The 26,897-nt window shown below is 46.2% G+C and overlaps 1 protein-coding gene across 4 annotated transcripts in view; it reads right to left on the reverse strand.

Moving 5' to 3' along the window:
- Positions 1–18,075, reverse strand: part of LOC140915916 (ADAMTS-like protein 2) — a 45,294-nt gene extending 27,219 nt beyond the window's left edge. For 2 of the 4 annotated variants that reach the window (XM_073356539.1, XM_073356541.1), the window contains exons 1-2: positions 5,535–5,603; positions 877–1,014 (exon numbers count right to left, since the gene is read on the reverse strand). In XM_073356539.1, the coding sequence (XP_073212640.1) occupies positions 877–954 (78 nt within the window). In that variant the 5' untranslated portion in view covers positions 955–1,014; positions 5,535–5,603. Of the gene's footprint in view, positions 1–876; positions 1,020–5,534; positions 5,604–17,917 lie in introns of those variants that run through there. The other 2 variants (XM_073356538.1, XM_073356537.1) reach the window with 2 other exon arrangements.
- Positions 18,076–26,897: the final 8,822 nt, after the last annotated feature.

A 26,897-nucleotide genomic window follows, 5' to 3' on the forward strand; every position in this document is an offset into this window, starting at 1 on the left:
GGCTGAAGATGGTCCCTACGGAATTACCAAATCAGTGTAAATTATGCACATTTCACAGGCCTGCTGGATGTCAAAGCAGGGCTCTTTACTTTTCTACCCGCTTTCTGAGCAACGTACACCACATGTGAAATATACCCTGTCCTCTACATCAGCCAGATGCAAAGCGAAAAAGAAGACGCGAAAAGTGGCCCAGCTCCCCAGCCCAGCATGCTTCGTTACTCCAAGATATGTACGTTGCAGAGCACAGTTGCCTAGTGTAACCCATGAGTCCTCCTTTGTGCCTGCGTCAAAGAGGATGTGAGTTTATTACAGCTCCAAGCACCTTTCACCTCCAGCAGTAGAAGCTCATGCTTTTAGCTCTGGAGGGTTTCTGCTCAGTCCCCAGTTGTGACCAAAATGGGGGTCACCACACTAGAATTTGAAATGTTTCAGATACAGAGCTAATACCACTGCACTACTTGGAAGGCAGCGGATCTCCATGAGAGGGATGCGGGAGGGAGAAGGATGCACTTTGGGTCACCCCTCCCTGCAGCTAGTAAGAAAAGCTGAGGCTGGCTGCAGGTGGGCTGTAGCGGGCAGAGGAGCCTGTTAAGCATCCAGCTGCAGTTCTGTTCCAGATCCATAAATATCCAGTTTTTCCTGCCACGTCAAATATCTGGTGGCTTTTGGCAAACACAGAAATGTCAGTTCTGCTTTCTAGAGCTTGGAATCATTCAGGGCATGTGAAAGGCTCCGCAGGAAAGGAGAGACACTCTGCCCTGGGTGTTGCCTCCCGCTCCCCTCCGCTGGGTGCATCCAGCATCTGGGCACCTTATCGGTAAAGGTTTCATGAGTGTCCATGAGTCTGGCGTTAGCTGGTGCTGCTCCATTGCTTACCTTTGCCGCAAGCAGTGCCTCTCCCGGGACATCACTCCTCCCCCACAGGTACGGGAGCATGTGGACCAGGAGCTCCATTCCCCCCACCACTTGGTGACCTCTTCATCCCAGGGGCCTGCTCCTTCTGCTGCCTCACTACTGTCCTGACAAAAACAGAGGATGGTTAGCTTGAGAACCCCAGCTCTGCAGCTGCCCTTGGGAGGGGATCAACCCTCTCCTCTGTGGATCTTTGGGTGGGCCACAAAAGTGAAAACCTTAAGTCTTCTAGTTTGGAGAGGGTAGGCCAGCCATGGTAGAGTCTAAACTACATGGCTCCTATTGTACAGTCCCCAGTATCTGCCCCTTCGCAAGCATAGGATTCCTGGGTCATTCAGGCTGATCCCCATCTCTTATAAGGAGTGCACTACACCACGGCTATTCTCTGCTTCCTGTGTCCCAGAGGGGGACACGGAAAGCAGAACACGGGCGGCTTTACCTTACACTGGGCACTAGGCCAGCCTCTGCATGGTCTCAGAACACCGAGTGGCTTAAAGTTACCTTGGACACTACTGCATCCTGGCTCCAAACACAGAAACAGGGAAGTGTGAATCAGGCTCCCAGCTTCTATTCCCTGAATCCAACTTTCACTATTAGGTTTAAACTCCAACATCCCACCATCTTCAAAATCCCCTTCCCCTCCCGCTGTGTCGAGATCAGACTGGCTGTGTGCTGACACTGGGACATCAGCAAGCCAGTGACTTGAGCAAGGCCTTCCTCTGCCCACTGAGTAGTCACCGTTACCACGAGGGAGCTGCTTGAGCTCCCGCAACTTCAGCCCCTGGAGAAGTTCCCCTGCAACAGGAACAGGGCTGATGGAGGTTCAGCGCCCCTCCCTCCTATATTTCAAGGGAATGAAGGAGAGCTGTAGGAGAATGCAGGAAGGGCCACAGCTCACAATGTTCTGCTCAAGGTTACACAGTGTATGTGTTTATATTGCAGCATATGATGATTTGCATGATTCTTGCTTGATAACCTCAGCTGCAGGCTTTCCACTGGATCTGCACAGAGACACCCCCAGCCCACAGAGGTTTACCCACATAGCTCTAGTTTCAAGAGTGGGGCCATAGTTATCTGATCATATACTTCTTAGCAGCCCCTTATCGGATGCAGGTCTTTGGATTTTGGCATTGGCTTCTGAGCTCCAAATCAGCTTTTGGTGGACCCCTGCACACCAGTAATGGACTCCCCATAAAACAGCGGTTGGGTGGTTCCCCTGCTGAGTGCCTATTGTCACAGCAAGGCGCCAGTAGGGACCCCATTCCCGTACTGGTCAGCATCCACTCTGAATGAGGGAACACAATGGAGTTTGCACTGCAAGCACAGCCGATGGTGCACGTCAACTCACTGGAGCAACAAATGTATTTTTAACATCGCTCCACAAATGATAAATTCATAATCTTTCACACAAAAGCCCCAACATTTTAACTGAGAAGCGACGTTTCACCTGACCCTCTTGAAATTGCTATTGCATTATTTCACCTGACTTCTCCAACTGAATTCCCCACTCTCCTACCACAAGCTTCCTTGAAAATACCATTCCCCGCTCAAGTTCTTCACATCCACGGTGCTGAGTCTTTCTACAGTGCCAGTCGGGGCGGGTCTGTGTATATATATGAGGAACCAAGCAAAGACAGCAGAATTCATAAGGATGGAGACCTACAATGGAAGCCAAAGCCTTGGGCCCTTTGAGCAATATGAGGTCATTAATAATTTTTGTCCCTTAATGGGGGAGAAGGGAGAGCGAGCTGTGATTTGCGGAGATGTGATGGATATGCAAACGCTTAGTTCTTGATCACAAACCCAACCCCCTCCTTCAAAAATGAGGCCTTAAGGAGCAGCTTGTGTTTAATGTTGGCTTGCATGTCAGTGTCACTTAAGATGTTGGTAAATGGCAGATGGGGACCCAGGACAGTGCGTTGAAGACAGTCTCTTTGGGCCAAATTTGCAAAAGAGTGCAGTGGGGACGTGTTGGGTGCAGAGCTCTGATGAGAATCTGGTCTTAAATAGCACAATGGGATCTGCTGGCTGCTGAGCACTTTTGAAAAGCTGCCTCTAATTGGGGGGTGGTGAGCACTGGACAGTCTGGCTCTTGGAGACCAACTCCAAACCCTGTGATACGCTGAGTAACCAGCAACCCAGAAAGCAGGTGTCTCCGGAATCCTTTCAGAGCAGGCTCTGAGGTTCTGTGGGCCTGCCTCTGGCAGCATGTTGGGCCTGGCCATGTGTTTTTAACCTCTTACGCTCCAAGCTCCCAAGTACATTTTCCTTAGAGTTTTCCTCTCGGCAGCATGGAGGAAAGGTTTCATCCCCTTCAGTTTCCTACTTTTCTAGTTGGCAGACTCTGGATTGGGAGCTAGGTCCTGCTCAAGCGGGGCTCCTATGGAACCCTGTCAGGACCACCAAACCTCCTGAGGGAGCGTGGCAGCTGCATCCCACCCTGTCATCCTCTAGGGGGTGAATCCCCCCTCACTGCAGCACACCCTTGTGTCAGCAGGGCTGAATCAAGCCCATCATCTTTAATGGTTTAAGACGTGCCCCTGCAGTGTGCTCTGTATAGGCCATCCCCACACACTGGCTTTGATGGGGACCCACACAGGTGCAGGGGTTCACCCGTGATGCTCATTGTGGGATCAGGTCCTTTACTGCCGCCCCCCTGCATATTGCTGTCAGATTGAATTCTGCTTACATTTACCTGCCATGTCTCACACTAACTGGATGGCAAGTGTCCCTGAATGTACCATTCTGTTTATCCTTGTTTTTTCCTGCCAATCATCCAAGGTGTTGGCTGATAACAACTGGTCCCACAGCTGTAACTTAACAATGGGGGCTCTGTAGGAGATCACTGTTGTATTCTATCTTTATTCTGTGAATTAATTTTGCCCCTTTCTGACCCCTAATAACTTCCCCCAGTGCTGGGTTGGTCTCTTACAGGATCTTTGTTTCTGGGCTGTCCCTTTAAATTGAGCAGAGCCAAGCAGTTGCAGCCCTAAAGTGGCCATTTTGCAACAGGCTGCTGCCAGCTGCACCTTTCTCTCATCCAGCAGGTAAGAACTTGTAATGCTTTCCTTGAGTTTTCCTTCTCTTATTGCTGAGGAAATGGGACAATGTCATGGGTGCACATAGTGTATAACAGCTTAAAGGATCCCAGAGCAATTTACAAATTAATACGTGTACAAAACCCTCACCCCTACAGAGAAAGCACTGCACCCTCTTGAAATACAGCCACATCTAGTGTTGAATGTAGCTATTATTTCAACAGTATAAGGCAGCAGCCTACAATGACTGAAGCCAAGTTGTCAAGAAGTGTACTTTAGTCAATTGAAATTGAAGAGGGGATACATAAACAGAATGGTATTAGCAGTTGGTAAATTACATTCATAACTTCTTGTCTCGGTAAAATATGTTTTACTGAAGCGAGAGAGTGCAGGGAAGTAATTTCAAGGCTGTTGCTGTGTTAATAGGAATTTGCCAGTTTGCAGTAGTGACTTGGAGACCTTTTATGAATTAGTGAGTTTTGCCAACTAGCCAATGAACAGACAATAAAAATACCCAGGGTCACTCATCGCACAATGTATGTTGTTCATCTATTTTTGTAGCTTAGCTTTGATTATTTATGCTCTTTCCTAGTATAACAATCAATGTGTTGTGGTGTGTTTGGTAAAAGTGGTGGATTCTCCGGCATGAGCAACCTGGCTACAATATCTATTATTAAATCTTTTGTCAGAGGGGCAAAGAGCCAGGAGCTTTTGTGCAGATTATTAAGTGCAGTTTAGCAAGGGTCGATTTACATAACATTTTTCAGAGCTTCCGTGGAAAGCCAAAAAGGATCCCTAAGGATCCCATATCTTCAGTCAAATTATTTTCTAATACAAACCCTACCTCCCCCAACCCCCTTTATACCATTGAGAACACCACAAGGCCTGTCCTGGGATATTCCAGCTGTTCAGCTCAGATTTGCAACTATCCGGAGTGAGGATTACATGAATAATAATTACTTGTATTTTGGTATTGCCTAGAGACCCCCCCAGCCCAGAACAGAGCCTCATTGTGCTAGGAACTGTACAGATGCACGGTGAGGGATGGTCCCGGCACCAAATAATTTACTATCGGCGTAGACCATGCAGACAAAGGATGGAATGGGAAACAAAGACACAGAGAGATGAAGTGACTTCCCTCTGTCACTGACCTGCTGCGTGGACTGAGCCACCAACACCTCAGGCTTCCTGAGACCCAGTCTAATGCCCTATCCACATGCTGCCTCTCAAACACGTGATACCTGCAGTTGTACTGAGGGGGATATCATAAGAACATAGGGCTGAGGACTGGAAAGGACCTCCTGGGTCACCATCTCCAGGCCCCTGCCATCATAAGCAACTCCATCACAAGAATCCTGTTACAAACGTATCAGTCTGCGCCTTCAAACTAGTTAAGTTGTTTGCACCCACTCTTCCTATTGGGAGGCTTTTCCAGGACCTCCCTCCTCTGAGGATTAGAAACCTTCTTCAAATTTCCAATCTCAGTTTATTCATGGCCAGTTTATTCTCATTTGTTCTTGTACCAACAGTGTCCTTTGGCTTAAATAGCTAATAGATAGTGGAGCTTATCCATCTCCATGCTACCTTGTGCCCCTGCTTGCTCGTTGCTCATTTAGAGTAGCACGCTTCCATCTCCCCACGACAACACTCAGACATGTCAGATGGCCGCAGAAGTCAGAAAGAAGCCTCGTTTGAGAGATACTGGCCAAAGAAGAAGAAGTCAGGTTTAAAAAGCAGAAGCAGCTGAGTAAGTTTGTGATCTAGGGGTACTGGACTATGACTCAGAAAAACTGAATTCCATTCCTGGCTCTGCCACTAACCTCCTGAGTGACCTTGGGCAAGTTACTGCCCCTCTCTGTGCCTCAGTTTCCCCTCCCATCTTTTGTCAGTTTTGTCTATTTAGGTGATAAGTTCTCTGGTGCAGAGACTCCCTCTTACTTCCTCTTTGTAGACCCTGTAAGTGCTACTGTAATACAAATAATTAAGAATACTAATATTGGGTTAAAACGTTTGACTATGTGGACTATCCCAGTGCAGAAGCAGGAGAGGTCACATGCTCTCCCTCACAATTTCCTCTCCTGTAATATAGGGATTTGCTATCTGATAAATGGTGAATTTCCTCTAGGACCATGGTAGACCTGAGAACCGTACTACTCTGAACTGATCTGAGATTCTGTGCCTATAAGTATTTACTCATGTAAGTAAGGACACTATAAAGATAGTTTTTGCAAGTGAAACCAAATATTTTCTTTGTCAGATCAGAAAGAAACGTGGTTATGTTGTGCCTATGAGCGATTAGACCTGCCTGCAGATGACCCTCAAGTATCATTTTTCTCTCTCACTATGGGTTTACTGTACCACTATGTCTGACTTCCTGGTGTGATGGTGGGGCTGCAGGTACCGGGAGACTGGGCAGTTGCTTCCAATTTTCTGCTGAATTTGTTGTTTTGACAGAAATAAGACTTCATTAAATAATTGTGACATAATTGCACTTCCTGATTTTAATTATGGTGCTAGCATTAGGCATCTTCCAAATTTCCAAACAATAAATTGAGGGATGTTGGCTAGATCCCAGATTACATGTGCTTCTGTGCTTAGTTTTCTCCATGTTTCCTGGCTGCGTTGACAGATTCCAAGATCTGCCTACCAGGTGAGTGAATTTGGCATTCCAGAATTCTCAGACATCAGCCAAGGCCCAGAAGATCTGGGAGAAGAACACCACATTAAGCAGAGACCTGACACAACTTGGAGAAAGGGGTCCAGCTGGCTTTAAGCCACCCTTTGCATTTCCCCAATCTGGGGGATTGTGGAAGCTGATCTAAATTATGCTCTGCTGCAACGGCCCCTAAAGAGCCATTCCACAGCTGGGGACTGCAAGACTGCAAGCATAGGAGCATGCTGGGGGAATGCTGGCCATGGGGATGTAGTGCAGGGCTGTTGTTGTTAAGGATGCTGATGGATCTGGTTAAGGGAAAATGTGATGGTCAGATGCAATTTCTGAGTGACTTCTTAGAAAAAGAAATAGAGAGGCAGGAATTAAATCCTCAAACAGATGGGCCACACTCAAACTCACACAGGTGCTCTCTACAATGATTTCTGGGGGGTCATCCTAGGCCAATGGTTCTCAAACAGGGGTACGCATACTCCTGGGGGTACGTGGAGGTCTTCCAGAGGGTTCGTCAACTCCTCTAGATATTTGCCTAGTTTTACAACAGACTACATGAAAAGCACAAACTAAAATTTCATACAATGACATGTTTATACTGCTCTATATACTATACCACTGTTTCTCAACCCTGGGGAGTAGTGGGGGGGTGTCCGCAATTTATTTTATAATTATGTGATAAAAATGAGAAAGTAAGTGATTTTTCACCAATAGTGTGCTGTGGCACTTTTGTATTTTTATGTCTGATTTTGTGAGCACGTAATTAAGTGAGGTGAAACCTGGGGTTCGCAAGACAAGTACGCCTCCTGAAAGAGGTACAGCAGTCTGGAAAGGTTGAGAACCACTCTCCTAGGCTTCCTGGACAGTGAGAGAATCGAGGAGTTCTTTAGTGTAAACTAAACTTGCCAGCCAAACCTTTACCACTTTCCGAGACCCTTTTGTAGCCCTGCCAGGGGTGTATTCTGGACCTGACGCGTACGGAAACTGCTCTAGCACCTCTCTTTGCCAGGGCTAACACAGGAACAGGGAGCTGCACCATCCCAGCTGTTCCGATGCAGCAAAAGTACCTGGGCCTTTGTACACAGAAGCTCTGCAGACAGTGTTATAAAAAGCCAGGTGGCAGTCTTCAGATTAGTCAATATTAGCAATGGAAAATCCAGCACCTACAACAGCGCCAGCATCCTCCCTGCTCTGTCCTTAATTCCAATTAACAATGCAGCTGTAGCTCCTTCAGCAGCAAAGACAGCCCCAAACAAACTATCCCAACCTTGCAGAGCAAGACAGTTTCCAATCAATGTGGTATAAACTGTTCAGGGCAACCTTTCTGAGAACTGCGAGCAAAATAAATACCCAAGAATGATTCTTTGTCATGCTCTGGATTAATTTAGGCCACTATTTATGCCATTCTTCCCCAACCTCTGGAAACTCAGACATAACTGGAATGGATTTTTCTAGATAATGTGGTTTGAGCATAGCCTTATGTATGGTGCATATTACGCTCTATTGCCATGTCCTGACTTCATGGCTCATTAAAGTCAGGAGGTCCAGGGAAAGGCTGGCTAAGGCCTTGTCTACACTACGAGGGTAAGTCGACCTAAGTTACGCAACTCCAGCTACGTGACTAACATAGCAGGACTCGACGTAGCTTAGGTCGACTTACTGCGGTGTCCACGTTATACTGGGTCAACGGGAGACACTCTCCCGTCGACTTACCTTATGCTTCTCGTTCCGGTGGAGTACCGGAATTGACGGGAGAGTGATTGGCAGTTGATCTAGTGGGTCTTCACTAGACCCGCTAAATCAACCCCGGTGCATCGATCGCCACAGTGTTAATCCCCGGTGAGTGTAGACATGCCCTAAGACAGAAGACAACAGGCCAAAAAAGAATGTGAAGATCAACTAGCCAAAGATTTAAAAACGAACAGCAAAAAGTTTAAATACATCAATAGCAGGAAGCCTGCCAAACAATCAGTGGGGTCACTGGATGACTGAGGTGCTAAAGGAGCACTCAAGGAAGAAAAGGCCATTGCAGAGAAGCTAAATGAATTCTTTGCACTGATCTTCACTGCAGAGGATGTGAGGGAGATTCCCACACCTGAGTCGTTCTTTTTAGTGATAAATCTGGGGAACTGTCCCAGATTAACAGGTTGGTTGAGGTGGTTTTGAAACAAACTGATAAATTAAACAGTAGCAAGTCACCAGAACTATAAGGTATTCACCCAAGAATTCTGAAGGAATTCAGATATGAAATTGCAGAACTACTAACTGTGGTATGTAACCTATCATTTAAACCAGCTTCTCTACCAGATGATTGGAGGATAGCTACTGCAACACCAATTTTTAAAAAAGACTCCAGAGGCAATTTTGGCAATTATAGACCGGTAAGCCTAACTTCAGTACAGTACCAGGCAACTGTAGTAAAGAACAGAATTATCAGACACACAGATGAACACAATCTGTTGGGGAGAGTCAACCTGGCTTTTGTAAAGGGAAACCATGCCTGACCAATCTATTTGCATTTTTTGAGGGGGTCAACAAACGTGGACATGGGTGATCCAGTGGATACAGTATACTTGGACTGTCAGAAAGCCTTTGACAAGATCCCTCACTGAAGGCTTTTAAGCAAAGCAAGCAGTCCTTTGTTCAAAGATAGAAAACAATGGGTAGGAATAAACTATCAGTTTTCACAATGGAGAGAGATAAATAGTGGTGTGACCAAGGAATCTATACTGGGACCACTGCTGTTCAACATATTCTTAAATTATCTGGAAAAAGGGATAAATAGTGAGGTGGGAAAATGTGCAGATGATACAAATTACTCCAATCCAAAGCAGACGACGAAGAGATACAAAAGGATCTCACATAACTGGGTGACTAGGCAACAACATGGCAGATGAAGTTCAGTGATGATAAATGCAAAGTAATGCACATTAGAAAACATAATCCCAGCTATACATACAAAATGATGGGATCTAAATTAGCTGTTACTGCTCAAGAAAGATATCTTGGAATCATTGTGGATAGTTCTCTGAAAACATCTGCTCAATGTGCAGCAGCAGTAAAAAATCTAACAGAATGTTATGAACCATTAGGAAAGGGATAGATAATTAGACAGAAAATATCACAATGCCACTATATAAATCCATGGTACATGTACACCTTGAATACTGTGTGAAGTTCTGGTCATCCTATCTCAAAAAAGATGTATTAGAATAGAAAAAGGTACAGAGAAGGGCAACAAAAATGATTAAGGATATCGAACAGCTTCCATGTAAGGAGGGATTAAAAAGACCAGGACTTTTCAGCTGAGAAAAGAGACAACTAAGAGGGGATAAGATAGAGGTCTATAAAATTGTGACTGATGTGGAGAAAGTGAATAAGGAAGCGTAATACTCCTTCTCATAACACAAGAACCAGGGATCACTCAATGAAATTAATAGGCAGCAGGTTTAAAACAAACAAAAGGAAGTACTTCTTCATACAGTGCAGTCAACCTGTGGAACTCATTGCCAGGAGATGTTGTGAAGGCCAAAACTATAACAGGATTAAAAAAAAATAGATACATTGATGGAGGATAGGTCCATCAGTGGTTATTAGCCAATATGGTCAGGGATGCAATCCCACGCTCTGAGTGTTTCCAGTCTCTGACTGCCAGAAGATGGGAGTTGATGACGGGATGGATCACTGGATGTTTGCCTGTTCTGTTCATTCCCTCTGAAGCACCTGGCATTGGTTACTGTTGGAAGACAGCATACAGGGCTAGATGGACCATTGGCTGTTCTTATGTTCTTCTCTAGTTCCTTTTATTAGGGAAATTTGGGGGGGGGGATTTCTCTCTGTTAAAACTTCACAAATTTAGGCTGTGCATATAAGACACTGATCACCACTGGGTTATTGCAGTAGTCATTGTAGGGAACTTCACTCAACCCAGTCAAAACCTTTTCTGAATATTGCCATATGTGACTGTTTAAAAGTTCAAATTGAGGCAAATACTTTTACAGACCTCCTCGCATTGTCTGCACATGTTCTTCCTCTGATAAAAACCTACCTGATCTCTACTAAAGTGTTTCTCAATGTAACACCACACTCTACTCACTGAATCATTTAATAGAAGGTTAAGATCTGTGCACAGTAATAATAGGAATTGCAGTTAGCATCCATATTATCTAGTCCTACTATCATGAAAAGTAATGACAATGTTTGTTCTGTACATATTTTATGGGAGTTTGGTTCTCGTTAGGGCTTCATCATTTTATGCTCTGATTAAAGCTGGGACACCAGACTTTAGTGGAGCCTTGCAAAATTCTGCTAGTAAGCCAGCTGGCTCAGTAGCTTGCCTTGAGATATTTTATAACTAACTGGCATTCAGCTAAAGTTATTTTTCATTCCAGCATGACTTTATCATCTTTGGGTAGTTTAGTTAGGGTTAATATTTTGTTTAAAAAGAGATTCCACTTTGGATACAGACTGGTAGAGGTGAAAAGGTTTGTTTAAAAAAAATTTAAACAAGATACTCGAGGGAATTAAATTAAATTTAGATTGTTTAAAAAAAATCAAAACAAGATACTCGAGGGAATTCCCTGTAATGGAATGTAGGAGGTGGGAATGAGTAGTAGGACAGACAGTAGGATAATGACTTGTGACAGGTTCTCGAAGGATTCCCTCTTTGAGCAGATTTGTGTGCTCAAAGAGGGAATTTTGATCTGTAATAAGGTACAAATAAGAAGTACATTAGAAAGCAGGCTAGCAGCAGCCCAGAATAAGAACTGGAAAGTTGCATTTATTTACAATTATACTTAAAACAGTGTTTAAGTTTACAGACAACAATCCCACTTCTTTGGAGGATTTTGGTTAAAATCAATTGGGATATTTTGCTCTAAGCAGAAAACTGTCTCTTATCCTAGGGATTCTCAGCTAGCCAAGGCTGAAACCATGTGGAAAATTAGAGGTTTGTGGGAGAAAGGGTAGGATAGTGACCTTGGATATGCGTGTGGATGGGGGAGTGATATTTAGCTGTTCTAAGCTCACACTGGCTTGGGGTCTGATTTTTAGGGGTGCTGAGCACACAGAGATCCCATTGGCTTCAAATGGAGTGGTAGGTGCTGAACACTTCTAAAAACAGGCCCTACCCTGCATGTCTTGTGCAATCAAGTCACTGGGAATTTGGGGTACATGAAAAATGCAGGATCAGCCCGTAAATGACTATTTTCTGCACAGTAAGAAAGAGGAGCTGTTGGTCAACTTAGTGTCATGATGTTGTTTATTTAATGGCCTGATTCTGCCACCCCTTATTCACGTTGAATATTCACTACTCAGACACTAGTTCTTTTGGGGCTACTTACAGAGTAAGGGACTATTTGACTTAAGTGTAGAGGAATGCTGCCCTGAAGGAACAGCACTGGTGTTATTAGTGATTATTTGTACTGCCCATAGCACCTGGGAGCCCTAGCTCTGGAGCAGGACCCCATTGTGCTAGGTACTGTACTAACATAGAACAAAAAGCCAGTCCTTGCCCCATAGAGCTTTGCGCTATACAAATGCATTAAGATGGATGCACTATGAAGTATATGTATAACAAAGTTTAGCTGCCCTGCTGTAGCATCAGCTTTGCCTTCGCTGCTAAATAAGGTGTATTTTTTACCTTGGGGAACTTTCACTCAGGGTCCATGATAGCTAAATCCAATTTATATTAGGGCTGTCAAGCAATTAAAAAAAATTAATCACGATTAAAAAAATGAATTGCGATTAATTGCGCTGTTAAACAATAATAGAATACCATTTATTTAAATATTTTTGGATGTTTTCTACATTTTCAAATATATGTATTTCAATTACATCACAGAATACAAAGTGTACAGTGCTCACTTTATATTTTTATTAGACGTATTTGCATTGTAAAAAAACCCCAAAAGAAATAGTATTTTTCAGTTCACATAATACAAGTACTGTAATGCAATCTCTTTATCATGAACGTTGAACTTACAAATGTAGAATTATGTAAAAGAAAAACTGCATTCAAAAATAAAACAATGTAAAATTTTAGCGCGGGGGTGGGCAAACTACAGCCCACCAGCCGTTTAATCTGGCCCTCGAGCTCCCGCTGTGGAGCAGGGTTTGGGGCTTGCACTGCTCTGGCACTCCAGCTGGGGAGCAGGGTTGGGGGCCACTCACACAGCTCCCGGAAGCAGCGTCATGGCCCTCTCTGGCTCCTACGCATAGGGGCAGCCAGAGGGGGCTCTGGTCTGCACGCTGCCCCCACCCGAAGCACTGCCCCCACAGCTCCCATTGGCCTGGCACCACTGCCAATGGGAGCTGCAGGGGCGGTTTCTGCAGATGGAACAGTGTGCAGAGCCACCTGGCTGCGCCTCTATGAAGGAGCCAGAGAAGAGACATGTCTCTGCTTCCGGGAGCTGCTTGAGGTAAGCACCACCCGGATCCTGCACCCCTGAGCCTCCCCCCATGCTCCAACCCCCTGCCCCAGCCCTGATCCTCCTCCTGCCCTCCAAACCCCTCGATCCCAGCCCACAACACCCTCCTGCACCCCAAACCTCTCATCCTCAGCCCCACCCTGGAGCCCTCACACCCCACCACCCTGCCCCAGCCCTGATCCCCTCCCACCCTCCAAACCCCTCGATCCCAGCCCGGAGCACCCTCCTGCACCCCAAACCCCTCATCCCTGGCCGAACCCCAGCATCTGCACCCCCAGCCACAGCCTGAACCCCTTCCTGCACCCCAATCTCCTGTCCCAGCCCTGATCCCCCTCCAGCCCTCTGAACCCCTCGGTCCCAGAACGGTGCACCCTCCTGCACCCCAAACTCCTCATCCTCAGCCCCACTCCAGAGCCCACACCCCCAGCCGGAGCCCTCACCCCACCCACACCCCTGCTGCAGCCCGGAGCCCCATCCTGCCCCTGAGCCCCACCCCAGAGCCCGCACCCCCAACCAGAGTCCTCACCCCCTGTCATACCCCAACCCCAATTTTGTGAGCATTCCTGGCCCTCCATACAAATTCTATTACCAGATGGGGCCCTCAGACCAAAAAGTTTGCCCACCCCTGTTTTAGAGCCTACACGTCCAATCAGTCCTACTTCATGTTCAGCCAATTGCTCAGACAAACAATTTGCAGGAGATAATGCTGCCCACTTCTTGTTTACAATGTCATCTGAAATTGAGAACATTCTCAATGTTCTCAATTTAATGTAAACAAGAGAGGCATTCTCATGGCACTATTGTAGCTGGCGTTGCAAGATATTATTTACCTGCCACATTCGCTAAAGATTCATATGTCCCTTCATACTTCAACCACCATTCCAGGGGACATGCTTCCATGCTGATGATGCGTTCAGTTCGATAACCATCCAGAGCTGTGCAGACTGACACCTGTTCATTTTCATTATCTGAGTCAGATGCCACCAGCAGAAGCTTGATTTTCTTTTTTGGTGGTTCGGGTTCTGTCGTTTCCGCACCGGAGAGTTGCTCTTTTAAGACTTCTGAAAGCATGCTCCACACCTCGTCCCTCTCAGATTTTGGAAGGCACTTCAGATTCTTAAACCTTGGGTTGAGTGCTGTAGCTATCTTTAGAAATCTCACACTGGTACCTCCTTTGCATTTTGTGAAATCTGCAGTGAAAGTGTTCTTAAAACGAACATGTGCTGGGTCATCATCTGAGACTGCTATAACATGAAAATGCAGAATGCAGGTAAAACAGAGCAGGGGACATACAATTCTCCCCCAAGGAGGTCAGTCACAAATTTAATTAATGCATTATTTTTTAATAAAAAGAAAAGGAGTACTTGTGGCACCTTAGAGACTAACACATTTATTTGAGCATAAGCTTTTGTGAGCTACAGCTCACTTCATCCACTGAATGCATCCGATGAAGTGAGCTGTAGCTCACAAAAGCTTATGTTCAAATAAATTGGTTAGTCTCTAAGGTGCCACAAGTACTCCTTTTCTTTCTGCGAATACAGACTAACACGGCTGCTACTCTGAAACCTATTTTTTTAATGAGTGTCATCAGTGTGGAAGCATGTCCTCTGGAATGGTGGCCGAAGCACAAAGGGGCATATGAATGTTTGGCATATCTGGCACGTAAATACCTTGCAACGCCCGCTACAAAAGTGCCATGCAAAAGCCTGTTCTCACTTTCTGGTAACATTGTAAATAAGAAGAGGGCTGCATTATCTCCTGTAAATGTAAAGAAACTTTTTTGTCTTAGTGATTGGCTGAACAAGAAGTAGGACTGAGTGGACTTGTAGACTCTGAAGTTTTACAGTGTTTTGTTTTGAGTGCAGTTATGTACCAAAAAAAAAAAATCTATATTTGTAAGTTGCACTTTCACGACAGAGATCGCACTATAGTATTTGTAGGAGGTGAACTGAAAAATACTATTTCTTTTGTTTATCATTTTTACAGTGCAAATATTTGTAATAAAAAATAATATACACTTTGATTTCAATTATAACCCAATACAATAGATATGAAAATGTAGAAAAACATCCAAAATATTTAATAAATTTCAATTGGTATTCTATTATTTAACAGTGCAATTAAAACTGTGATTAATCCCGATTTATTTTTTTTTAGTTAATCGCATGAGTTAACTACGATTAATCAACAGCCCTAGTTTATATATAATGCTTATTGTATTCACATTGCTTTATGGTTGCGAAGTATTGCAAAACATATGGGGCAAAAGCTGCAAACATTTGAAACAAAGTCCCTTTGCCAAATCCTAGGTGTGACAAGGTTAGATAGACTAGAAAGGATGACATCCATAGATCAAAAGTGCAGTATGACCACAGTCCTCAAAATGTGCCAGAATGACCCAACTACCTACAATTGTTCTGTAAGGAAGAGTGCATGGAGAGAAAGGCCATGGACAACCAAGGAGATGTCCAAGGTATAACTTGGTATATAAAACCACCCAGGCAACCCCCAAAAGGTTCAAACAGGAGCTCAAAACAGATGTGGATGGAATCTGCTCATAAACCTCAGTGTTGGGGGAAAGCAATAAATGAATGCGCATGAGCTATCCTGAGGTAAAAACCCAGTGAAGATCAACTACTTTAGTTTTACCATGAGGTAAACAAGTCAAAGTCAACCCCAGGTGGCAGGTTAGTGGTGACCTCACCCAATTTACCACACAGTAAAACTAAACTGTCTTGTCTTCAGTGTGTTTTACCTTGGGATAGCTCATATACAGGGTATATATTTCAGGGTAATTAAGGTACATGAAGAAAAGGAGGACTTGTGGCACCTTAGAGACTAACAAATTTATTTGAGCATAAGCTTTCGTGAGCTACAGCTCACTTCATCGGATGCATGAGTTATCCCAAGGTGAAAACACAGTGAAGACAAGAGACTTTTGTTCTACCACAAGGTAAATTAGGTGAGGTCAGCACTATACCACCACTTGGGGTTGACCTTGCTTTGTTGACCTCATAGTAAAACTAAAGGGGCTGGTCTTCCCTGTGTTTTTACCTCAGGATAGCTCATGCACACTATTTACCCTGAGTTAATAAATATACCTTCTTTTTAGCAGTGAAGACAAGGCCATAGATGGAAGTCGAACAGGGCAAGGAGCACTGAATCAACCATCTGCAATAAAGAAACTATATGGGGTTCCTTCAGAGACGTTAAGCACAGAGCCCGTTGTGCTCAGCGACCCATGAAAGCTGAGAGGAGGTCGCGGCACTGTTCAGTGGAATGATTGAAGTTAGGATTTTGCCTCCTCCAGTCATAATAACAGAGGTGGTTCTTACAGGCCAGGCCTTTGAGTGAGTGCCCTATAATAAGAGGATTTCACAGAAAGGGCTTTACAGCTGCTAGGAGACAAGTGTTATTAAAGGGGACAGAGCTCTAATAAGAGCCTGGCTGCTGGGTCAGAGGGTGTGTCTCTGCCCTTCCAGAAAGGACAAAATGAATGGCTTGAGGGCTCCAGTGCTCACACAGCTACAGAGAATGGTGAAATGAGGCTGGCTAACCAAGGAGCCTACTTCACACATACTTGGGGGGTAGGGGGGTGGGAGGAGAAGTGGAGGGGGAAGGAGGGAATGGATCAGTTTTCATCTCCATCCACAGGCTTGTGAGCACTGGTTACCTGTGGTACAAAGGGCATGGCTTCTTTGCTGCTCATAAAAGAATAACACAACAATATTCTTTCACAATACCCCAGCTTTAAAGGAAGGGGTCCATAATTTGGTGGATGAGGGTAGTTATTCCCCTGGACAGTTGTGGGCTAATTCTTGACCAGTTTACGCACTTTTCAGGGGAAGAGCCCTATGTGTACAATTCTGATGGTGCTGATCTGCGCTCCTGCATTGCCAAAAGCTGCCATTTCACCTCCATCACTCCTTTCTGAGTGCCAGAGTCATTGCTGTGTCTGAGGGGTCCAGTCCTCGGAGGGAACTCTAGGGCAAGCAGCACAAAATCCCTTTCCCAACCAGCCTTGAAGCACAATGCTAGGGAAAATCAGATGCACAACATACTTGTCCCATTGAACCGCCCAGATTTTTAAGCCTTTCCATTGGGATGTGGGTGAAAACAGAAGCGGAGCATCAGAAAAAATCAAAGAAAGCCTTGACAAGTTTTATAAACCTAGGCACCATATGGGGTTGGCTGGGTTCTGCCTGTTTTACAGTCAGGGAACTGCAATCTTCCTTCCAGATCCAAGGTCAAACTCCACTCACCTTACTCATGTGGGCAGCCCCTGGGTACCGTACCCCTGCCTGACCCCTCCTCACTTCATCAAAGGCATTTCTAGGAGTTTAGCGCTGGTTTAGTGCCGTCACACCCAACACAGTAAGAGCCGCCCAATGCCCACCAGGGCTGAGTCTTGCCCCACACCTGGACTCTAGCCACGGCTGAGTCAAACGTGGGCAGGGGGGACAGGGGTTGCCTTTTTTCACCCCACGTGAGTTTGTGGAGCTCCTAGGAGGCTTTGAAAACAGCTTGCCTTTCCTGATTTCATTGGGGCCGCTGGACATGTCTCCGCCAGGGTCTTATCGCCTCCTCCTGGGCAGCTTGAAAGGGGGGTGGGGGACATGGGGGAAACAGACAAGACAGGAAAAGATCCGAGCTGTTACTATGGAGTGGGGGTGGGGGATTAACCCTGGGAGCGGGGCAGCTTGAAGAGGGCCATCTAGGCAGGCCACCTAGGCCGCCTGCCCCAAGCCCAGGGCAGGGCACCTTTGCTTCTCGGCTCTGGCTCCAGCGCTCCGCAGGGGCTCAGGGCTGCGTGCCTGCAGATCGGATCCCGCTGGGGCTCGGAGTAAGCGCCCCCCTGCCCGCCCGCCCCTTACCTTAGCGCCCGGGGCGGCGGCGATCAGCAGCAGCAGGAGCAGCGGGGCCAGCCGCCGGCCGGGAGAGCCGCGCGGGGCGGCCATCCTGCGCTCCTGCTCCATGGGAACAAGGCAGCGGCGGCGGCAGCCCGGAGGCAGCCGCAGTCGCCTGAGCGCAGCCCTGCATGGCTGGGTAATTAATGACTTTCCAACCTGTTTGGTGGCTGGGCGCCCGCAGCTCCGCGGGGCCCTGATTGACACAAGCCGACCTGAGCCACCCGCAGCCCGGGGAGGGCGGGGGCCACGTGCCCCTGCCCCCTGCCCCTGCCCCTGCCCCGCATTCCTCCCGGGCTCGGGGAGGTTTGGGACGCAGACAAAGGAAGCCAAACCCGGCGCAGCAGGATCCCTGCCCCTCCCCTCCGCAGCCCCGGTCCCTTGCGGGGGCCTCGGGCTCCCTCCAGCCAGGGCTTGGGGACAGGCCAGGACCAGCACCCCCTCCCCAAACTGTGTGTCTGAGAATCCGGATCCACATCGGATCAGGCCACTCCGCATTGCCTGACCCCTTCTGCCCAGGACAGCCTGGCTCCCGCTGGCAGATGTCCCTGAATGAAGGAAGTAGGCAAGTGTAGTAGTTATAGCCCCACTTTGCAGCTAGGGAAACTGAGGCGCGGGGCAATTAAGTCTGGGCAGGGCTGGGAAGAAAATCCCAGTCTGGTGACCATATTGTTCACCCTTAAAAGAAGGGTCACTTTGGTGGTGACAGTGCTTGAAGATTGTGAAATGGTCCCACTGAAGATCAAAGGGCATTCTGGTGCTGGTGTCTGGACTCAGGGCACCACAGGCATATTTCTGTGCATAAAGGCTTTTTCCTGGTAACTGAGTCTGGTCTGCACCTAGTGTGGATGCAGTTATAAGGTGCCTTATATTGGTACAGCTTATTCCCCTTCCCATACAGGAATAAGATTTATACCGATATAGGAACCCTTAAACCCCTATAATTGGGCGCTGTTGTACTGCATAGTAGTATGGATAAAGAGGTAACAACTTCCTAGTGTAGACAAGATCCGAATGACTTTATTGTGAAACACTGAACAAGTGGCATGAATGTTCACTTTGAGCAAAGGAACAGCTTTGATCTTGTCTCCTCTGATTCCTCCTTTCACTCCAGACACTGATCATCATACTGACCACTCCTTCCACTGAACTGTTTGTTCCAGGTCAACATAGAGGAATTTCTATTTACTTGTCTCAAAAAAGCACTTTGGTCTGGTCTACACTATAGAGTTAAAAGAAAAGGAGTACTTGTGGCACCTTAGAGACTAACCAATTTATTTGAGGATAAGCTTGGCATCCGATGAAGTGAGCTGTAGCTCACGAAAGCTTATGCTCAAATAAATTGGTTAGTCTCTAAGGTGCCACAAGTACTCCTTTTCTTTTTGCGAATACAGACTAACACGGCTGTTACTCTGAAAACTATAGAGTTAGGTCAATAGAGGGCAGCTTATGTTGACCCAACTATGAAAGTGTCTGCACTTAAATTTTGCTTCCGCTGACGTAACTGTCCAGCTGTGCTGACTTAATAAGTCCACCTCCATGAGCGGCGTAGAGTCAGGGTCAATGTAGTTAGGTCAACACAGTGTCAGTGTAGACACTGCGTTGCTTATGCCAACTGACAGTGGCTTTCAGGAGCCTTCCCACACTGACAGTACAATCAATAAAAGCACTCCTGGAGAGGATGCGCAATGCCGACACAAGGAGCTAAGTGCAGACACACACAAGTGATATAATTACTGCAGTGGCTGTATGCCAACATAAGTTAGGTTGACTTCATTCTGTAGTGTAGACAGGCCTTTTGTAGTTAGAGCTTGTCCACGTGTGAAAGTTGTTTAGAATTATTTTCATCCACGTTAAACGATCCAGAACAACAATTGTTGCGCCAACAATGCATCCACACCACCTTGTTATCTTGGGTTAAGATGCTTCCCTTTGGGATCATCGTGCCCAGAACTGTGTTGTTTTGAATTAAGCATTCGGCATTCTTTGCAGAAATCCTATGGTGCAATGCTCCACTGCTAGGCTCTGTGCTGTGGGATTTTTGTCACTGTGAGATACTTGCTGGAAGGCACTGGAGTTCTGAGATTCGGGGTCAAACTAATTCCCATGATTTCTTTCCTGTCATCCCACCATTCATCTGGCTTTTATGGGCCAGTCCCATTTTCAAAGAGCTGTCAGGGAGCATGAAGGAACCACTGCACTCCTGCAGTCCTGATGGTTCTTAATACAAACAGGCTGCCGCCCGTTTTCAAAGAGCTGTCAGGGAGCATGAAGGAACCACTGCACTCCTGCAGTCCTGATGGTTCTTAATACAAACAGGCTGCCGCCCGTATATCTACAGTCATGCAGGGTGATATGGGCATCCGAGAAGGAGGAGGCTGAAAAAACAAATGTTTTGACAAATGAAATGAAAAACTGGATATTTTAGGTGTCCAGAAACTTTCCCATTGATTTGAAAGGCTTCCTGCCATCCATTTCTCTGAAGAAAAAGCCACATAAGCAGAGAGTGGGGTGGTAGAGAGTGGGTGCTTGAATTTCGATGGCTATTTTCACTACTTCCATAGAATATGATCACTGAATCTGTCAAAATACAGGAACTTCTTTTTTCCCCAGGGTGGAGCAGATAAGTCTTAAAGCATATTTATTTCCTGAATTTTCCCTCTTTTTCTCCTTACAAAATGTTCACAGGCAGATTTTTTAATATATTCATTATTCTAAATTGTATGTCAATTTCTTCCTTAAAATCCTTTTCCCTCCATGAACAGTTTGCAAGCAGTTCTTGCAAATTCTCCAACTTAGACACTTGCTGTGTGCGGGTTAGTTACAGCAATCTGGTGGTATTGTTTCTGGTCTCTGATTGGATCACTCTAACAGCACAAAATAAGGATTTGCATTGAAATGTGCAATATGAAGTTTGCTTTCAGTGCTTGTTCAGTCTTTCAATTTTGTGCAATTATTCATGTTAACAAAGCTCAACCACTTGCTTGTTGCTGGCGAGTGGACCAGAATAGGTCACAGACATGGCTGAAATAAAACAGTCACAGATGTTTTTTCCATGCTTCACCCATCTGTAGTTCATACGATTATCCAAACAGGTACTGTGTCCCCTAAAGCCAGATTGGAATAGTGGTAAATCAGGTGTGCCCAGATTTTGAGGACAATTCTTCCCACAGTTCGGTGTGTGTTAAGTCTTGTGGGGATGAAAGGATGACCATGTAACTGTAACATGCAGACGTAGACTTAATATCTAGGTTAGTTAACATAAAGTCTTCCAGCAGCATGTCACCTTCTAATGCCTTAGTGGGGTTACTGACAAGTGGAGTATGATATTGGTAGATTGAGCATGCCCAAGGGATAAAGGATAACATCTCCTAAAGGCCGGGACATTGCTATGTGGAGCACACCTGGATGACGCACAGCACTCTCTGCAACCTGGCGGGTTTTTTTATAGGCTTTGATTATTTTTATTTTATTATGTAATTTTATAGAGGAAGGTTGGTTCAGTGGTTAGGGCACTAGTTTAGGACTTGAGAGACCTGGGTTCAAATCCTTGCTCCACTGCTGATTTCCTGTGTGGCTTTGGACAAGTCTTTCGTTGCTTGTCCGTACAATGGGGATAATAGCAGTGCTCTGCCTCCCTGTGGCATTGTGAGGGTAAATACATTAAAGATTGAGAAGCTCTTTGAAATTATATAAGAGTGTTATGGATTAATGATTGGTTATTTATTGTTGGTTAATTATTTGTATTGTGGCTCTGACTGAGTTTGCAGCCCCGTTCTGCTAAGCACTGTACAAACACATAGTAAGAGACAGTCTCTGCTCCAGGAAGCTTACAAATCCTAAATAGCCAAGATAGACAAAGGGTTGGAGGGGAAACTGAGGCACAGAGAGGTGAGGTTACTTGCCAAAGGTCACTCAGCAGGTCAGTGGCAGAGTTGGGAATAGAACTCAATCTTCAGAGTTCCCATACAGTGACCTGTCCCCTGAACCATATGTAGCAGCAACTGGATAATAATATCTTGCAGCTTGGAGGGTTATTGATGGCTCATGTCCAGGCCAAAAGACAGTGCACTTCCACCATCAGATGAGGCAGCAGGGAAATGGCCCCATGCCCAGAACGTGAAGAATGGCGTTACAACACTTCCTATAAGGTTGGGTGGTTGGTAGGTAGGTGGCGCATGTCCACATTATGAATGAAAGAAGTTCTAACACGGGGTGGGCAAACTTTTTGGCCCGAGGGCCACATCTGGGTTGCAAAACTATATGGAGGGCTGGGTAGGGAAGGCTGTGTCTCCCCAAACAGCCTGGCCCCCACTCCCTCTCTGCCTCCTCCCACTTCCTGCCCCCTGACTGCCTCCCTCAGAACCCCCGACCCATCCAACCCCCCTGCTCCTTGTCCCCTGACTGCCCCCTCTTGGGACCCCTGCTCCTAACCGCCCCCCGGGAGTCCAACCCCTATCCAACCCCCCCACCCCCCGCTTCCTGTCCCCTGACTGCCCTGACCCCCATCCACACCCCCTGACAGGCCCCCCGGGGACTCCCACACCTATCCAGCCTACCCTGTTCCCTGACTGCCCCCCCCAGAACCTCCGCCCCATCCAACCTGCTCCCTGACCCCTGACTGCTCCCTGGGACCCCCTGCTCCTCACCCCCTTACCATGCCGGAGCCAGCCATGCTGCTGCGCTGCCCAGCAGGAGCAGTGGGCCAGAGCGCTGGTGGCTCAGCATCCTGAGGCTGCGGGGGAAGGGGAACAGGAGGGGAGGGGCTGCGGACTAGCCTCCCCAGCTGGGAGCTCAGGGGCTGGGCAGGACGGTCCCGCAGGACGGATGTGGCCTGCGGGCCATAGTTCGCCCACCTCTGTTCTAACATCACAGTTGGGATCACCTAGTAAATTGGTTCTTATAAAGAAACGGAGATTAACTAACTGCATGCCTACCCAGATTATCAGCCCCTTATAACTGGAATCATATGCTGCGGCCTTGCTAAAATCTCACATGGCAAATAGAACTCCCCACACACACACCCTATATGAGAGTAGATTGTGTGTTCCTGAGCCTGTACAGAAACATTATTGCTAGAGGATTATTTGCTTTCCTGAAGTGATGGAACTGGACCGAACTCAGCTCCTGGGAGTTGTTAGGATATAGATATTCAGGCCTGTCTGCAAAGGTCTGTACTTTAAGAATTTAGGTGTATTCTTATCACTTGGCTAGTTAGAGGTATAAAAGAAAGAATCAAAATCACTGTCTGCCAGTGTAAGGTCCTTCTCTTACTGTGACAGTCTGAGGCCCTGTTCTTAGGCTAAGTTCTTTGGCTAAGCAGCAGAGGCAGCCATAAGCTGAGAAGTTTCAGAGTAGCTGTAGCTCACGAAAGCTTATGCTCTAATAAATTGGTTAGTCTCTAAGGTGCCACAAGTACTCCTTTTCTATAAGCTGAGAAGCGACTGGTCACATCCTCACATTCCAAACTAGTCACATTGAAATAAGGTGCTATTGGGCTGTTAGGAATACAATCCTGTCCTGATAGTGCCTATCACCTCCAGAGAAAGGGAAGTGCCTAGAAGATGTAAAAGGAAATTTAGGTTGATAGTTTTCTGTCTGGTAAGAACTCACTTATCAATAGACACAGCTGGGAAACTCTTATGTCTTTATGGATATAGTTGTGAAATCCTCACTTCTGTATTGTTTTGTCATTATAGTTCCCACTTTGCTATTGTTTATTGGCATGGTCTCTGTCTGGTTCTGTGATTGTTTCTGTCTGCTGTATACTTAATTTTGCGGGGTGTAAACTAATTAAGGTGGTGGGATATAATTGGTTAGCTAATCATGTTACAATATGTTAGGATTGATTAGTTAAATTTCAGTAGAATGATTGGTTAAGGTATAGCTAAGAATATTACTATATAAATTAGGGGCAAACAGGAAGTAAGTTGGGATTTGAAAATAAGGAAAAAGGAACTTGTATTTAAGCTTGCTGAAAGTTCACCCCAATAAACATTGAATTGTTTGCGACTTCGGGTATTGTTGCTCTCTGTTCATGCAAGAAGGACCAGGGAAGTGGGAGAGTGAAGGAATAAGCTCTCTAACAGGAGTTCAAATCCTGGCACTTGAGGGATGGAACATAGTCTCCAGATCTGATGCCTTAGGCCCTGATTCTGCAAAGAATGGCTTAACTTTAAGCATGGTAGCAATCCCATCCTATGAAGCACATGCTTAAATGCTAGGCTGAATTGAGGCCTTAGAAAGTGGGAGTAAGAATTATGGCATGAACAAGTGGATTTAACTGCACTGCAATTATTACTGCGTTATTGGGTCTACATTCAGTGGCTTGAAGCCAAGATCCTGGAACTACTATCTTGAGAAATATGGGATTATTAACACTGCAGATACATATTACTTTTCCAAACCCCATTTTTTATTGCTCTTCTTCCAATGGCATAGGAAGGCTCTTATTATAAAATGTTTCTGAGGGTCACTCATCAAGGTTTTGAAGACAAACAGCTGTCAGGTAGGTCAGGTGGCCTTTGGGCAGCCCATAAACAGCCAATGGCCTAATACTGCCCTCAGAAGCATGGTAGCATGCCTGTTGACTTCAGCAGGAGCACCATCTGAGCGTTACAGAGCCCAGGGAGAATGCCTCTATTTGTTGTGCTTCTGACAGTGCTCATGGAGGGCTGGGTCATACCGGTTGAAAGATCTGCCTCACAAACTGAGGTGGGCTGGACACTGACTCTTCTCTTTCATATGGCCACAGCTGGACCTTAAGGTCTCTTATCCAGTCTAGAGCAGAGGGGGCAGCCATATGAATGGGTGTGGCACCTCCAGGGTAAGCATAAATTGGGCAACCCTCTGTGATGTGTCCAATAGTTTGCACCACGCCACAGACACAGTTCAGTGGTTCCCTCACTTTCCATCTATGGGGTAAATGTTTGAATCTTCCATGTCAGGGGCAGTTACAGTCTAGAGCTGTCCATATGCACCATGGGGTGGGCAAGCCCAGCACTTGCACAGTTGAGTTGTCAATTCGATTTTTGCTTAGTACATTGGCAGCTGCTCCAGCTTCAGACCATCTTCTGTGAATGTCCTTTTCTTCTGCAAGGAGGAGTGAGACCGGAAGGGTTTTCTTGATTTTCATCAGTGGCGAGGGGGATGATCTAGGTCATGGTGGAGCAGTAGCGTGGTATTTGCCATGGTCTTTATGTACTCCACAACTGTCGCAGCATCTCGTCAGATATTTGCCAGCGCAATGTCAGCCAATACCAATAGCCATGGAAGTGGCGTTGGTGGGAGGGTGCCACTAATTATGCAAAGAGCGGCATTAATTTTAATGCCCACTAAGATGGTGTGTGGGCTTCCATTCCAAACTATGGCATGGTATCCTGCTGTGGAGTGGACCAAGGCTGGTGATGGTATTTGGAGCATGCAGGCGTCGCTTTCCCATGATGTTCCCGCAAGCTTCTGTATGATGTTGTCCCTGGTGTGCGTTTTCCTTTTGGTTTGTTCAAGGTGGCGACGGAAGCTGAGCCTATGGCCCGGGGCTATCCCTAGGTCCTGTGGATTATGATTGGGCATCAGTGGTGACCCACCAAAATTGATGTTTAATTTCACCCTGATCTATTTGTCTTCTTGGCCTGGGCATTGTTCAAATGGAAAGCTGAGAGTACTGTTTTCAAGACATTTGGCTTTAACCATCATGGCTTGAAATAGGTTTCACTGACCTCCAGGCGGTGACACAACAAAGCCAGAAGTGACACTCCTGGATTAACAGGCCAGCTCTCCCCACTCCCAGGGCTTTTTCTGAGAGCTTCCTCAAGATGAGAGCTGCAGGAAACTGGGGGCAAATGTTGCCATTTGATTTTGTGTTTCTCAAATAATGTATGTTCCACAAAATTGTACAAACTGGCTATTTCCTCTTCAACACCAGGCTCTTCAGGGCAGGGATTGTTTCTTGGTGCTGGGTTTGTCCGGCACCTAGCACAATAGGGTCCTGCTCCATGACTGGGATGCTTAGGAACTAGAGCAGTGTCAATAAATACATCAATATAATCATTAATAATGTCAAGTTCTATTTTGCAGCCACCTGCCACTCACAGCGTGTCCATTCTCAAGGGGAAAAAATGGCAAAAGATAATGAATTTGGTAAAGTGGGCCAGTCTGAGCTCATAACAAGAGGCAAGGAGCCCCCTGCAATTTCACGGTGTTTCTCCTTCTGTAGGGAATGTTTTGAATGTTGCTACTTAGGTTGGAGTTTTCTTTGACCAAATACATGTGTATGACATAGAGGTGTGGATTTTGTGTACATTTCAGCTTGGAAACCAATCACTTGGGTTTATAATTGGCTTTGGGGGTTTTAACTCTTCTGCTTAACCAGCTGGGGAATTGAATGCCAGATTCTGATGAATCACCACCCTTGCCTATTCTCTTTCAATACCTGATCAGCTAATGCAGTGACGTAGCACTCCTCGGTTGGCAAAGTCAGACATTTCATGCCACTTGGAGTTTGCTGTCTAGTAATAAAACCACTTCCCAGCCTGCACAAGGGAAATGATAGCTTCCAATAGGGCCCTACCAAATTCACGGCCATGAAAAATGTGGACCACGAAATCTGGTCTCCCCCTGTGAAATCTGGTCTTTTGTGTGCTTTTACCCTACATTATACAGATTTCACAGGGGGAGACCAGCTTTCTCAAATTGGGGGTCTTGACCCCAAAGGATGTTGCAGGGGGGTTGCAAGGTTATTTTAGGGGGGTTGCAGTATTGCCACCCTTACTTCTGCACTGTCTTCAGAGCTGGGCGGCTGGAGAGTGGTGGCCATCAGTCGGGTGCTCATCTCTGAAGGCAGCACCCCACCAGCAGCCGTGCAGAAGTAAGGGTGGCAATACCATACCATGCCACCCTTACTTCTGTGCTGCTGCCTTCAGAGCTGGTTGGCCAGAGAGTGGCGGCA

The sequence above is a fragment of the Lepidochelys kempii genome, chromosome 8, assembly GCF_965140265.1.
Source record: "Lepidochelys kempii isolate rLepKem1 chromosome 8, rLepKem1.hap2, whole genome shotgun sequence".
Classification (NCBI taxonomy): Eukaryota; Metazoa; Chordata; order Testudines; family Cheloniidae; genus Lepidochelys; species Lepidochelys kempii.